Here is a 16088-nt window from a genome sequence, read left to right as displayed (position 1 = left end):
TTTATCTGTTAGAACATAATTATATTATGTAATAATTTTATAATCTTTTTTATAGGTAGTAAGTTTTCCTTCTAAATATATAGGACCAAAAGGCCATGAAAACAAAAGTCCCTTTAGTTTTATATTTTAATTTTCTCCAACTATTCCTCAATGTAATGCTGAAGAATCACTTCCCATATATTGACACCAACAAGTTTTTAAGAATAGCCAAATATTACTTTATAATAAAAAGATATTTTATTTCAATTATTCCTTTATAGTACACACATTATCCTTTTTAAAATCAGGAGTAGTGTGTAAAAGGAGATGAAGAGAAAATTGAGAACTGTATAGTAGCAAATCTCTTGCTGCTTTAAGATATCCATGTGGATAATAGTGTGGGAAGAGATGGGTTCTAATGTCTGTCCTACTTCCAAGCTCTTGCTCCCCCACCCCTACCTGAGTCTGCAGATCACAAAAAGTCCTCCATATAAACGTCAATAAAAGAAAGCTGACATAAGACCTACAAAATTCCAATCCTAGTATATGTATTCAATCAATCTATATGGATTAAGTTAGACTGTCTTCAGTGTAAGGGTACTGAAGGATTCAATGACTAAAAACCTTTAAGAAAATAATGAACTGTAAAAAAAAAGGAAAAAAAAAAAGAAAAGAATGAACTCATGGGGGATGCTGGTAGGTACTTCTAACTCAGTAACAGGTACTGACAAAGAGAAGATAACATCTTTTAGAGTTGAGTCTAATGTGAATGTCCAATTTTATCATCTGTAAATGAGGATAATATTAGTAGCACTCACAGACGTTATTACAGAGGAGTTAATGTATGTTCAGCAATTAGAACAATGGCTGGCAAACATTAAATGTTCTACAAGTGTTATCTAATTAGGATGCTTAATAATAATATTTGTAACCATGAGACAGGATGTTGTATGCAAACATAATGCATACAACAGAATCTGAACTTAGTCTATGTAGTAAAATCAACAGCAAGAAAAACAAAGGTGAAAAAATTCCCTAAAGAGTAGTTCCAGTGTTTGTGTAAGTAGTAGTTAATATTTCACATAATTCATTAAGAAGGGCAAAGGAAAATGTTCTCTTTTTTTTTGGTAGAGACAGGGTCTTACTATGTTGCCGAGGTTGGTCTTGAACTCCTAGCCTCAAATATTCCTCCTGCCTCGGCTCCCAAAGTGCTGGGCTTACAGGTGTCAACCACCACCATGTCTGGCCAGAAAGGTGATTCTTTACGAAGGGTTTTTACACTTAAAACTTATAAATTCTAGGACTATAAAGGTAAATCACTTGAGTTATTTCTTTAAAAAGAATATATTTGGTCAGATGCGGTGGCTCATGCCTGTAATCCCAGCACTTTGGGAGGCCGACGCAGGCAGATCACTTGAGGTCAAGAGTTTGAGACCAGCCTGGCCAACATGGTGAAACCCTGTCTCTACTAAATATACAAATATTAGTCAGGTGTGTTGGCACGCGCCTGTAGTCCCAGCTACTAGGAAGGCTGAGGCAGGAGTATCCCTTGAACCCGGGATGGGGAGGTTGCAGTGAGCTGAGATCGTGCCACTGCACTCCAGTCTAGGCCACAGAGTAAGATCCTGTCTCAAAAAAAAAAAAAAAGAATATATTGATATTAGGGAAAAAAGGACACTAATTTGAAACCCAAGTAATTTTGAAGCTTTTCTTATTTAAACATATTTATCCTCTTTTTTCTTTTTCTTTTTTTGAGAAGGAGTCTTGCTCTGTCACCCAGGCTGGAGTGCAGTGGCATGATCTAAGTTCACTGCAACTTCTGCCTCCCAGGTTCAAGCAATTCTCCTATCTCAGCCTCCAGAGTAGCTGGGACTACAGGTGCATGCCACTACACTCAGCTAATTTTTTGTATTTTCAGTAGAGATGGGGTTTCACCATATTGGTCTGGCTGGTCTTGAACTCCTGACCTCAGGTGATCTGCCTGCCTCAGGTGATCGGCCTCCCAAAGTGCTGGGATTACAAGTGTGAGCCATTGCACCTGGCCTATCCCCTTATTTCTAAACCATTAGAGCTTGAGGTGGGGGCTTACCTTAGGGATGGGTTGCAGGGGAGCTGGAATGACATGATTGCATTGCCAAAAATATATTAAACAGATACATATGTGAATATAAAATCAGAGAAATTTAGTTTTCTGATGTACATATTCTACTCCTGAACACTAAGAAAGTATTAAAATGAGAGTAGAATTTAATTTAAACTTGTATAAGATAATATAGAAGCTGTATCTTTTTTTAATAATAAAATTCTTGTATAAATAATTTGTAACTCACCCGTTTGGATCTCAATTCACTGGTCAATGAACTAGATTCTTCAGAGGTATTTTTATTCCCTGCTTTAAGAACATCAGGAGAAGGAACTATGAGTTTCATGTAAGTTTCCTTTTTGGCTTGATTTACCAAAGATAAAGGTTTCACATTGGACACCAATCCCGTAGACTGTATTACACTGGTGTGTTTGTTCACAGATTCCTCCTTTGCCTGAGAGCTTTGGAAAATAAAGGGAAGCTGCTGTGACAAAACCTGAGGCTGCTTCTGCTGGGATTGGAATGATGAGTGAGTCTGGGATTCAGACGCTAGAGGTAATGGCTGGTGTATTCTTTTTTCCTGGGCTTTTTCAGTTGCTTTCTGTCCATCTGCTTTTGGGTCTGAAATACCATGTAATAGCACCTAGAAATAAAAATGAAAAGGTAACTTCCTAACATATATTAAGGCAAGGAATATCAAGTAGTAAAACCTGCAGATAAAGGGTGCTTTAAAAGTGTTATTAATGCCTTATGATAATATCTAAAAATCTAAAAATTAGTAAAATAAATACCACATGTCCCTTTAAAAATATTTTTCCATCTTATATTCTTTCTTGTGCAAAAGTATGAGCTCAGAGTAATGATTAACTTTAAAACTACAGACTTTGAGAGTCAAGATAAACCAGTTAATTCCTAAATATGAATATGTCTGGATACTGTCCATGAAAAAAATTATACCTGGTTGTTACTTTTATGTTGTGCTTCACTCTCTGAATCAGAATCATCATCTTCACTTTCTTCAATACTTTGATCTTCTTCATCTTCATCTTCTTCTAGATCATCTGAATCACTACTACTAATGCCTTCACTTGAGGTGTCTGACGATGTGCCTGAATCACTGTCACTGTTGCTAGAACTTTCCATAGCTTTCTTCCTTGGTTTCTGGATAACGACAAGGTATTGGCAAGACTTTATTTCTGGAAAACATTCATTTCAAAAAAGGGTGTGCTCTTTTTAACTTTCAAATGATATTTTCAATCTCAAAATGTCATTGCAGGAAAAAGTCATATTGTCATGGTAATTATTTGACAAACTGATCAATTATCTTATATGACAGAACTCCTTAATAAAAAGTGCAAGTTCTGTTATGTTATTGAAAATATCAATATAGTATATGTTTAGATGTACTCATATTGCTGTTATTCTTCAAAATGTATGACAGATTAAAAAGATCATTTCGGCCAGGCGCGGTGGCTCAAGCCTGTAATCCCAGCACTTTGGGAGGCCGAGGCGGGTGGATCACGAGGTCAAGAGATTGAGACCATCCTGGTCAACATGGTGAAACCCCGTCTCTACTAATACAAAAAATTAGCTGGGCATGGTGGCACATGCCTGTAATCCCAGGAGAATTGCCTGAACCCGGGAGGCGGAGGTTGTGGTGAGCCGAGATTGCGCCATTCCACTCCAGCCTGGGTAACAAGCGAAACTCCGTCTCAAAAAAAAAAAAAAAGATCATTTCACAAAATAATCCCAACTATGAGACATACATTGAAAGTTACACATACAGCTTTAGTCTTCTTTCTTTTTGCATACAGTGAGTCAGTAGCCAAACATTTACTTATAATATGCCACACACACCTTTCCGGGTATGTCCAAGACAGAGTCCTTGCCTTCAAGAAACTTACTAGTGCTGGTGGTAGGGGAGTGTAGACAGATGCTTAGTATAAAAGCAAATCATCCCATATAATAATAAGTGCTGTAGGGAAGATAGAGTAGGGTAGCAAAAGACTTATGGGGCTGCTTTAGTTAGGGTCAAGGAATTTAACTATTTATGTTTCATTTCAGAAAAGATTAAAAAAAGACAAGATAGATAAATATAAAGAGAGATTTATTTTTGGAACATTTAAGACTCTGCAAGAAAAATAAAATCCAAAGCTGGTAGAAAGTGATATTAGGTCATGTAGAAGTGAAGTTTTCTGTTCAAGAACACATAATAGTAGTGGATAAAAAGAGAAAACATCATGAGAGGAATTATAACAAAATAACAAACTGATCAATCAACTTATGACAGAACTCCTCAATAAAAAGTGCAAGCTCTGCCATGCAGAATATTGAAAATATTTATAATTATTTAACAATGGGAAAGTTAAAATTTCACCAATAGAAAAACAGAAAAGGAGAAACACTGAAATGATGGAGCAACAAGATTAAGTATAACCTAGGAACATTTCAATGGCATTTGCTGATAAAGAACAAAATACAGAAAGAATAGCAATAAATTACAAGAGTTATGATCTTAACAGAAATACATCCTTTCATGACATGGGGCTTGGGGAATGAAATACAGTAATATAATATCCACAACAGAAAGCTAAATTGAAGCCACAGTTACAGATTGCAAATCTGTAGTTTTTTATTGTGTCTTCTGAACACTGATTCAGGTAACATTCATGTAAGTGAGAGTCACTCCTGCCATTATATTCTCCTTGCAATGACTGTTTTAACTGCTCTAAACTAGCTACCAGAATGCCTCCTTCAAAGATACACAATTCAATAAGCAGACTAACAGCTACCAACATTTCTTGAGTTTTCTACCCTCAGAGTAGGGCAGAGAGGAATGAGAAACTGAATTGGAATTGTATGGGAACCACAAGATGAGAAAGACCAGGGAAATAATAATGCATTAATATTAAGACTACCGTTTATTTGTCAAAGAAACAGCTACTTCTTTGCAATCAAAATCTGTTGTGGTTTTCTAAGCATGTACAGCAAGACTATGAAAATCATAAGGTACCTATACTGAAATTATCATTTTTGTTTTACTAAGGGCTAAGAAAGATAAGAAATAAGAGAGCTACAATGATTTAGCAGAGAAAAATAAACTCCTGTTTCAATGCCCAAGGAATAAGTGTGTAGCTTTTTATTTAAAGATAGCAATGAGAAATGGGAACTACGCTCCCCAGGAGTAGTCCTCCAGAGATTCTGGTTCTGAAGCTTTAGGGTGCATAAGATTCTCTTGCAAAACTTGTTAAAAAACAGTACATTCCTGAGTTCAACTTCTAAACGGGTACTTAATGTGATTCTGATGCAGGGAGTTTCTGTTGAGCATTCTTTTGCCATGTGTAAAGATTCCTATATAAGGTAACAAATTTAGTATTCATTAAAACAAGTAGAAATGAGAAGACAGGTGTATTAGAGAAAAAGGGAAAAGATGGGTTTATATCAGTTTATTTTATTAGAGTATGTATATGTGTGTGTTATTTCAACAAATAATTAGCTAGTAAGTCTCTTTTCTCTCATTTAAAATGTTTTATTACTTTAAAAAATTTTTAATTAAAAACAATTTTTTCTTGTAATGAGTCAGGGTCTCACTCTGTCACCTAAGCTGGAGTATAATGGTGCTATCATAGCTCACTGTAGCCTTGAACTCCTGGGCTCAAGCGATTCTCCTGCCTCAGCCTTTCAACTAGTTGGGATGACAGGCTAAAATATTTTTAAAAGTTAGTCTTCTTAGGTTTATCAAAAAGTGATCAAATAACAGCTTATTAATTTTCCCCCATCCAATGTGGGAAAATGTTTCAAAACCCTCTCCTTGAACCTTCATTTGACTGTATATTTACTTCATTTAATAACAAAACAAATATATATTCAAGGTTATGATGTACCAGGCACAGTTGCTCAAGTCTCTGGGGATACAAGGTTGTGAGAAACAGACAAGAGCTCTGCCTAGTGAGAACAGGAAGAAGAGAATCAACAAATAATTTTTTAAATATATTATTTTTTATTGTACTTTAGATTCTGGGGTACATGTGCAGATCATGCAGACTTGTTGCATAGGTACATACATGGCAATGTGGTTTGCTGCCTCCATCCCCCTGTCACCTGTATCTGGCATTTCTCCCCATGTTATCTCTCCTCAACCTCCCTACACCCTACTGTCCCTCCCCAGCCTCCCTCCAACAGACCCCAGTTTGTGATGCTCCCCTCCGTGTCCATGTGTTCTCATTGTTCAACACCCACCCATGAGTGAGAACATGCAGTGTTTGATTTTCTGTTTTTGTGCCAGTTTGCTGAGAATGATGGTTTCTAGATTCATCCATGTCCCTACAAAGGACATGAACTCATTGTTTTATATGGCTGCATAGTATTCCATGGTGTATATGTGCCACATTTTCCTTGTCCAGTCTATAAGTCTGAATATTAGTCCTTTGTCAGATGGGTAGATTGCAAAAATTTTTTCACATTCTGTTGGTTGCCAGTTCACTCTAAAGAATGTTTGTTTTGCTGTGCAGAAGCTCTGGAGTTTAATTTGATCCCATTTGTCTATTTTGGCTTTTGTTGCCAATGCTTTTGGTCTTATAGACATGAAGTTCTTGCCTATGCCTATGTTCTCAATGGTATTGCATAGGTTTTCTTTTAGGGTTTTTATGGTGTCAGGTCTTTTGTTTTAAGTCTTTAATCCATCTGGAGTTACTTTTAGTGTAAGGTGTTAGGAAGGGATCCAGTTTCTGTTTTTTGGACATACCTAGCCAGTTATCCCAAGACCATTTATTAAACATGCAATCCTTTCCGTATTGCTTGTTTTAATCAGGTTTGTCAAAGATCAGATGGTTGAAGATGTGTGGCGTTGCCTCCGAGGTCTCTGTTCTGTTCCATTCCTCTATATCTCTGTTTTGGTAACAGTATCATGCTGTTTTGATTACTGTAGTCTTGCAGTATAGTTTGAAGTCAGGTAGCGTGATGCCTCCAGCTTTGTTCTTTTTGCTTAAGATTGTCTTGGCTATGCGGGCTCTCTTTTGGTTCCATATGAAGTTTAAGGTGGTTTTTTCCAGTTCTGTGAAGAGGGTCATAGGTAACTTGATGGGGATAGTGTTGAATCTGTAAATTACTTTGGGCAGTATAGCCATTTTCACAATATTGATTCTTCCTAATCATGAGCATGGAATATTTTTCTATCTGTTTGTGCCCTCTCTTATTTCCTTGAGCAGTGGTTCATAGATCTCCTTGAAGAGGTCCTTTACATCCTTTGTTAGTTGTATTCCTAGGTATTTTATTCTCTTTGTAGCAATTGTGAATGGCAGTTAGCTCTTGATTTGGTTCTCTTTTAGTCTGTTACTGATGTATAGGAATGCTTGTGATTTCTGCACATTGATTTTGTATCCTGAGACTTTGCTAAAGTTGCTTATCAGTTTCAGGAGATTCTGGGCTGAGACGATGGGGTCTTCTAAATATACAATCATGTCGTCTGCAAAAAGAGGCAATTTGACTTCCTCCTTTCCTAACTGAATACCCTTTATTTCTTTTTCTTGCTGGATTGTTCTGGCTAGAACTTCCAATACCACATTGAACAGGAGTGGTGAGAGAGTGCATTCTTGTCTACTGCCAGATTTCAAAGGAAATGCTTCCAGTTTTAGCCTATTCAGTACGATATTGGCTGTGGGTTTGTCATAAATAGCTTTTATTATTTGGAGATACATTCCATCTATACCTAGTTTATTGAGAGTTTTTAGCATAAAGGGCTGTTGAATTTTGTCAAAGGCCTTCTCTGCATCTACTGAGATAATCATGTGGTTTTTGTCTTTGGTTCTGTTTACATGGTGGATTATGATTATAGACTTGCGTATGTTGAACCAGCCTTGCATCCCTGGGATGAAGTCTACTTGATTGTGATGGATAAGCTTTTGATGTGCTGTTGCAATCGGATTGCCAGTATTGTATTGAAGATTTTCACATCTATGTTCATCATGGACATTGGCCTGAAGTTTACTTTTTTTGTTGAGTCTCTGCTAGGTTTTGGTATCAGATGATGTTGGTCTCATAAAATGATTTGTGAAGGATTCCCTCTTTTTGTATTCTTTGGAATAGTTTCAGAAGGAGTGGTACCAGCTCCTTTTTGTATGTCTGGTAGAACTTGGCTGTGAACCCACCTGGATGTGGGCTTTTTTTGGTAGGTAGGCTATTAATTGCTGCCTCAACTTCAGTCCTTGTTATTGGTCCATTCAGGGCTTCAACTTCTTCCTGCTTTAGGCTTGGGAGGATACAAGTGTCCAGGAATTTATCCATTTCTTCCAGGTTTACTGGTTTATGTGCATAGAGTTGTCTGTAGTAATCTCTGATTGTAGTTTGTATTTCTGTGGAATCGGTGGTGATATCCCCTTTATCATTTTTGATTGCATCTATTTGATTCATCTCTCTTTTCTTTTTTATTAATCTGGCTAGTGGCCTATTTTGTTGATCTTTTCAAAAAACCAGCTCCTGGATTTATTGATTTTTTGAAGGGTTTTTTGTGTCTCTATCTCCTTCAGTTCTGCTCTGATCGTAGTTATTTCTTGTCTCCTGCTAGCTTTTGAGTTTTTTGGATCTTCCTCCTCTAGCTCTTTCGATTTTAGGGTGTTGATTTTACATCTTTCCTTGTTTCTCATGTGTGCATTTATTGGTATAAATTTTCCTCTAGACACTGCTTTAAATGTGTCCTAGAGATTCTGGTATGTTGTGTCTTCATTCTCGTTGGTTTCGAAGAACATCTTTATTTCTGCCTTCATTTCATTGTGTATCCAGTCAACATTCAAGAGCTAGTTGTTCGGTTTCCATGAAGCTGAGTGATTCTAGTTAGTTTCTTAATCTTGAGTTCTAATTTGATTGCACTGTGGTCTGAGAGACTGTTTGTTATGATTTCTGTACTTTTGCATTTGTTGAGGAGTGATTTACTTCCAATTATGTGGTCAATTTTAAAGTAGGTGTGATGTAGTGCTAAGAAAAATGTATATTCTGTGGATTTGGGGTGGAGATTTCTGTAGATGTCTATTAGGTTTGCTTGGTCCAGGTCTGAGTTCAAGTCCTGGATATCTTTGCTAATTTTCTGTCTCATTGATCTGTCTAATATTGACAGTGGAGTGTTAAAGTCTCCCACTATTATTGTGTGAAAGTCTAAGTCTCTTCTTAAGTCTCTAAGAACTTGCTTTATGTATTTGGGTGCTCCTGTACTGGGTGCATATATATATTTAGGATCGTTAGCTCTTCTTGTTGCATTGATCCTTTTACCATTATGTAATGTCCTTCTTTGTCTCTTTTGATCTTTGTTGTTTTAAAGTCTATTTTATCAGAGACTAGGATTGCAACTCCTGCTTCTTTTTGCTCTCCATTTGCGTGGTAAATCTTCCTCCATCCCTTTATTTTGAGCCTATGTGTGTCCTTGCACATGAGATGGGTTTCCTGAATACAGTGCACCAATGGGTTTTGACTTTTTATCCAATTTGCCAGTCTGTGTCTTTTGAATGGGGCATTTAGCCCATTTACATTTAAGGTTAATATTGTTAAGTGTGAAATTGATCCTGCCATTTTGATGCTAGCTGGTTGTTTTGCCTGTTAGTTGACGCAGTTTATTCATTGCATCAATGCTCTTTACCATTTGGTACATTTTTGGAGTGGCTGATACTGGTTGCTCCTTTCTATGTTTAGTGCTTCCTTCAGGAGCTCTTGTAAGGCAGGCCTGGTAGTGACAAAACCTCTCAGCAATTGCTTGTTCATAAAGGATTTTATTTCTCCTTCGCTTATGAAGCTTAGTTTGGCAGGATATGAAATTCTGGGTTGAAAGTTCTTTTAAAAATGTCGAATACTGGCCCCTACTCTCTTCTGGCTTGTATGGTTTTTGTTGAGAGATCTGCTGTGAGTCTGATGGGCTTCCCTTTGTGGGTAACCTGACCTTTCTCTCTGGCTGCCCTTAGTATTTTTTTCTTCATTTCAACCCTGGTGAATCTGATGATTATGTGCCTTGGGGTTGCACTTCTTGAGGAATATCTTTGTGGCATTCTCTGTATTTCCTGGACTGGAATGGTGGCCTGGCTTGCTAGGTTGGGGAAGTTCTCCTGGATAATATCCTTTTCCACCTTGGATTCATTGTCTCCATTGCATTCAGGTACACCTATCAAGAGTAGATTAGGTCTTTTCACATAATCCCATATTTCCTGGAGATTTTGTTCATTTCTTTTCACTCTTTTTTCTCTAATTTTGCCTTCTCATTTTATTTCATTGAGTTGATCTTCAATCTCTGATATCCTTTCTTCTGCTTGGTCAATTCGGCTATTGAATCTTCTGTATGCTTCGTGAAGTTCTCTTGTTGGGTTTTTCAGCTCCAGCAGGTCATTTGTATTCTTCTCTAAGTTGTTTATTCTCATTAGCATTTCACCTAATCATTTTTCAAGATTCTTAGTTTCTTTGCATTGGGTTAGCACATGTTCTTTTAGCTCAGAGAAGTTTGTTATTACCCACCTTCTGAAGCCTGTTTCTGTCAATTCATCAGACTCATTCTCCATCCAGCATTGTTTCCTTCCTGGTGTGGAGTTGTGATCCCTTGGAGGAGGAGAGGCATTCTGGTTTTTGGTGTTTTCATCCTTTTTGCACTGGTTTCTTCCCATCTTTGTGGATTTATTTACCTGTGGTCTTTGTAGCTGGTGACTTTTGAACGGGGTCTCTGATTGGATGTCCTTTTTGTTGCTGATGTAGTTATTTCTTTCTGTTTTTTAGTTTTCCTTCTAAGAGTCAGGCCCCTCTACTGTAAGCCTGCTGGAGGTCCATTCCAGACCCTGCTCGCCTGGGGATCACCCACAATGGCTGAAGAACAGTAAGGGTTGCTGCCAGTTTCTTCTGCTCATATCTTCATCCCAGAAGAGTAGCCACCAGATGTCAGCCTGAGCTCTCCTTTACGAGGTGTCTCTTTCGATATACCAGGGTTAGGGAGCTGCCTGAGGAGACAGTCTGTCCCTTACTGGAGTGCAAGTGCTCAGCTGGGAGCTCCGTAGTTCCGTTCAGAGCTTCTGGGCAGGTACGTTTAAGTCTGCTGCAGTGGAACTCATAAATGCCTTTTTCCCCAGGTGCTCTGTCCTGGGAAGGTGTGGCTGTATTTATAAGTTTCTGATGTGCTGCTGCCTTTTTTCAGAGATGCCCTGCCCAGCAAGGTGGTAGTCTAGCCACAGTCTACCAGCAGAGGGGTTACTGAGCTGAAGGGGTTACTTCCACAGGTACTGTGGAAACTTCCTGTTAGAACTGCCTCGGTAATGGTGGTCTGCCTCAGTAATGGCGGACTGCCTTGGTAATCGTGAACTGCCTCAACAAAAGCAGATTGCCTCGGTAATGGCAGACTGCCTGGGTAATGGTGGACTGCCTTGGTAGTGATGGACTGCCTCGGTAATAGCTGATGCCATTCCACCCACTGAGCTGGACTGTCCCAGGTCTAACTGCACTTGCTGCGAAACTCTCAATCCAGAGCTTTTCAGAGTGCCGGTCTTTGTGGGGCGTGGGACCCAATGAGCCAGATCACCTGGCTCTCTGTTTCAGCCCCCCCTTTTTTTTCAGTTGAATGGGTGGCTCTGTATCCCAGGCATTCCAGGCGCCTGTTGAAATGGCTGCCTGGAACTGCATTTGTGTGAGTTTTTGTGAGGAGACCCACGGTGCTGGCTGAAACAGCTGTGCTGGAAGCTCGTGTCGCTTTTCAGCCCCGGAACCTCCTGGTCTGTGGGCAGTAAAAATTCGTTTGGAAATGTGGTGATCCTCACCCTCTGTGTTCTTCTCTCTGGGAACTGTACTGCAGAGCTGTTCCTATTTTGCTATCTTGGATCTCCAATTCAAACAATTTAAATAAATGTTTTGAGTGATAAATACCATGAGCAAAACAGAATAACTGGATGGACAGTGTGTGCTGGGGAGTGAGGTGGAGCTTTGCATTACATATAGTCATCAGGTAAGACATTTCCGAGCTGAGACCAAAGGGAGAGCGAGAGCGATTCAACCAAGGACATAGAGAAGAGCCCTTCAAGACAGGAGAAACGGCAAAGGAAAAAGCCACCAACTAGAAGTGGGTTGAGTGTGTTCAAAATTAAAAGGTTAGCAGACCAGTTAGAGCATAGTGAACCAGGGAGGCAAGGTAGGAAATAAACATGAATGAACTGGTAGAGGTCAGATCACACAGCTCTTATAAGCCTTGGCAAGGACTTTATTCTCAGTGGGATAGAACACTAGTGGAGGGAGTGATGCCATTTGATGTATATTCCCCCCCACCATATTTTTATTGTGGTAAAATACACATAACATAAAATGTACTACCTTAGCCATTTTAAAGTGTATGGTTCAGTGATATTAAATACATTCATAATGTGCAAACATTAGTGCCATTCATTTTGTAAAACTGCAATTCTATCCCTATTAACTCTTTTCATCTTGTAAAACTGAAATTCTATACCTATTAAACACTAACTTTCTATCCCTCCTCCCGTGCTAGCCCCTGGCAACCATCATTTTACTTCAGTTTGTAATTCTGCTGAGTCTAAGTACCTCAAATAAGTGAAATCATACTGTACAGTATTTGTTTTTTGATGTCTGGCTTGCTTCACTTTGTATAATAATATCCTCAAGGTTCATCCATGTTGTAGCAAATACAAGAATTTCCTTCCTTTTAAAAGATGGATAATATTCACATGTATGTATGTATGTACATGTACACAAGCAAAACTCCCATACTTTGCTTATCCAGTTACCTGTTGAAAGACACTTGGTTTGTGTCTACATTTCGGCTATTGTGAACAATGCTGCTATGAGTATGGGTGTACAGATACCTCTTTGAGACCCTGCTTCCAATTTTGGGGGGTATATACTCAGAAGTGGAATTGCAGAATCACATGGTAATTCAATGTTTAATTTTTTGAGGAACTGCCATACTGTTTTCCACAGCAGCAGTACCAATTACTATTCCCTACCATGTAATATTTTCAAACCATGAAAAACCAGATAAATTTTTAAAGACTATTTTGGGGAAAGATCCAAGATGGCTGGTTAGGAGCAGCTCAGGATTGCAGCTCCCAGTGAAAGTGCAGAGGGTGAGTGGATGCTGCATTTCCAGATGGATTTTTATTGCCCACAGACCAAGAGATTCCCAGGCGGAGGAGCCCCACGGGTGGCCAGCGTGGCTATTTTGACTGGCGCGGCTGTTTTGCCTGAGCCCCGGCGCAGCGGCTCCCAGTGCAGAGTAAACGGGACTGTGTCCCCACTTAGGCAGCAAGGGGAGCTGAAACAGGGAGCCTGGCCAGGAGATTCCTGGGCAAAAAAGCGCCACAAATCTCAGAGTTGCGGTTTCAGCCGGCGCAGTGGGTCGCCGCACGGGAAATCACACAGATCCCAGTGCCTATTCAACAGGCGACCAGGACACCTGGTAGAGAGCCGACCGTTCAACTAAAAAACAAAAGGCTCTGAGGCAGGGAGCCAGATGATCAGGTCCGGCTGGTCCCACCCCCACAAAAACAAAAACAAAAACAAAGAAACAGCAACTGGAAATGCTCTGGGTTGAGAATTTCACAGCAAGCACAGCTGAACCTGGGATGGTCCAGCTCTGTGGGGGAGGGGCGTCCGCCATTACCAACGCACTCCACCACTATGGAGGCAGTCCACCATAGCTGAGGCAGCCTGCCATTGCTGAGGAAACCTACCATTACAGAGAGAGTCCGTCATTACAGAGGCAGGCCACCATTGCCAAGGTAGTTCTAACTACATCCATATAAACAGGACTGCAGGGAAGTTCACATGGCAGCTGGGTGGAGCCCACAGCAGCTCAGCGAAGCCTCTGCAGGCTGAGAGTGACTAGGCTGCCTCCTTGTGGGCAGGGCAGCCCTGAAGAAAAAAAAAAGGCAGCAGCACAGCTGAAACTCATAAAGCCCTAACTCCCTGAGACAGAACATCTGGGAAAAAAAAGGGGGTTTGGTGAGGAGTTCCAAGATGGCCGGTTAGATGCAGCTCAGGATTGCAGCTCTGAGTGAAAGTGCAGAGGGTGAGTGGACGCTGCATTTCCAGACGGATTTTTATTGCCCACAGACCAGGAGATTCCCAGGTGGAGGAGCTCCATGGGTCGCCAGGGCGGCTGTTTTGGCCGGCGCGGTTGTTTTGCCTGCGCCCCGGCGCAGCGGCTCCCAGTACAGAGTAAACGGGACTGTGTTCCCACTTAGCCAGCAAGGGGAGCTGAAACAGGGAGCCAGGTCAGGAGATTCCCGGGCAAAAAAAAGCGCCATGAATCGCAGAGCCGCGATTTCAGCAGTGCAGTGGGTCACTGCATGGGAAATCACACAGAACCCAGCGCCTATTCAACAGGCAACCAGGACACCTGGTAGAGAGCCAACCGTTCAACTAAGAAACAAAAGGCTGTGAGGCAGGGAGCCAGGAGATCAGGCCCGGCTGGTCCCATCCCCACAAAAACAAAAACAAAAACAAAAACAAAAACAAAAACAAAAAAACAGCAATTGGAAACGCTCTGGGTTGAGAGTTTCATAGTAAGCACAGCTTAACCCGGGACGGTCCAGCTCTGTGGGGGAGGGGCGTCCGCCATTACTGAGGCAGCCTGCCGAAGCTCAGGCAACCCGCTGTTGCCGAGGCAACCCGCCATTACAGAGAGAGTCCGTCATTAGAGAGGCGGGCCAACATCGCGGAAGCAGCTATAACTACACCCATATAAACAGGACTGCAGGGAAGTTCACATGGCAGCTGGGTGGAGCCCACAGCAGCTCAGCGAAGCCTCTGCAGGCTGAGAGTGACTAGGCTGCCTCCTTGTGGGCAGGGCAGCCCTGAGGAAAAAAAAAAGGCAGCAGCACAGCGGAAACTCATAAAACCCTAACTCCCTGAGACAGAACACCTGGGAAAAAAAAAAAAAACGGGGGTTTATGAGTTCTGCTGCTGCAGACTTAAATTTACTGGCCCAGCAGCTCTAAATGAACAACAGGGCTGAGAGCTCAGCACCTGAGCTAATATAAAGAACAGACTGTTTCCTCAAGCAGCTCCCTGACCCCTGTATATCCAAAGAGTCACCTCATAAAGGAGAGCTCAGACTGACATTTGGCAGGTATCCTTCTGGGTCAAAGCAGAAGAAGAAACTGGTAGCAACTTTTACTGTTCGGCAGCTGCTGCAAGTGATCCCCAGGCAGGCAGGGCCTGGAGTGGACCTCAGCAGTCCTACAGCAGAGAGGCCAGAGAGTTAAAAAGAAAACTAAGAAACAGAAATAACTTCATCATCAACAAACAGGACGTCCACTCAGAGACCCAATCAGAAAGTCAACAACTACAAAGCCGACAGGTGGATAAATCCACAAAGATGGGAAGAAACCAGTGCAAAAAGGATGAAAACACCCAAAACCAGAACACCTCTCCTCCTACGAGGGATCACAACTCCTACCAGCAAGGGAACAAGACTGGATGGAGAATGAGTGTGATGAAATGACAGAATCAGCCTTCAGAAAGTGGGTAATAAGAAACTTCCGTGAGCTAAAAGAACATGGTCTAACCCAATGCAAAGAAACTAAGAACCCTGAAAAAAAGATTTCATGAAATGCTAACGAGAATGGACAACTTAGAGAGGAATATAAGTGAATTGATGGAGCTGAAAAACACAACATGAGAACTTCAGGAAGCATGCACAAGCTTCAATGGCCGAATTGACCAAGCAGAAGAAAGGATATCAGAGGTCGAAGATCAACTCAATGAAATAAAACGAGAAGCCAACATTAGAGAAAACAGGGTAAAAAGGAATGAACAAAGTCAACAAGAAATATGGAACTATGTGAAAAGACCTAATCTGCGTTTGATAGGTGTACCTGAATGTGACAAAGAGAATGAATCCAAGCTGGAAAATATTCTTCAGGATATTATCCAGGAAAACTTTCCCAACCTAGCAAGCCAGGCCAATATTCAAGTCCAGGAAATACAGAGAACACCACAAAGATATTCCTCAAGAAGAGCAATCCCAAGGCACATAATCATCAGATTCACCAGGGTTGAA

At 40.6% G+C, this 16088-nt stretch overlaps 1 protein-coding gene across 22 annotated transcripts in view; it reads right to left on the bottom strand.

Moving 5' to 3' along the window:
• The window catches only part of BAZ2B (bromodomain adjacent to zinc finger domain 2B), a 432545-nt gene that overhangs the window by 116272 nt on the left and 300185 nt on the right, over positions 1 to 16088 (bottom strand). For all 22 annotated transcript variants that reach the window (XM_064382711.1, XM_064382695.1, XM_064382705.1 and 19 more), the window contains 2 exons: positions 3020 to 3223; positions 2310 to 2705 (listed from right to left, as the gene is read on the bottom strand). In XM_064382711.1, coding sequence (XP_064238781.1) covers positions 2310 to 2705; positions 3020 to 3223 — 600 coding nt within the window. The remainder of the gene's footprint in view (positions 1 to 2309; positions 2706 to 3019; positions 3224 to 16088) is intronic.

The sequence above is a fragment of the Aotus nancymaae genome, unplaced genomic scaffold (genome assembly GCF_030222135.1).
Source record: "Aotus nancymaae isolate 86718 unplaced genomic scaffold, 86718_ANA_hifiasm-v0.15.2.pri h1tg000029l, whole genome shotgun sequence".
In the NCBI taxonomy this organism is placed as follows: domain Eukaryota; kingdom Metazoa; phylum Chordata; class Mammalia; order Primates; family Aotidae; genus Aotus; species Aotus nancymaae.
Note: the sequence above shows the minus strand (reverse complement) of the source record. Positions and strands in the feature narration are given on the sequence as shown.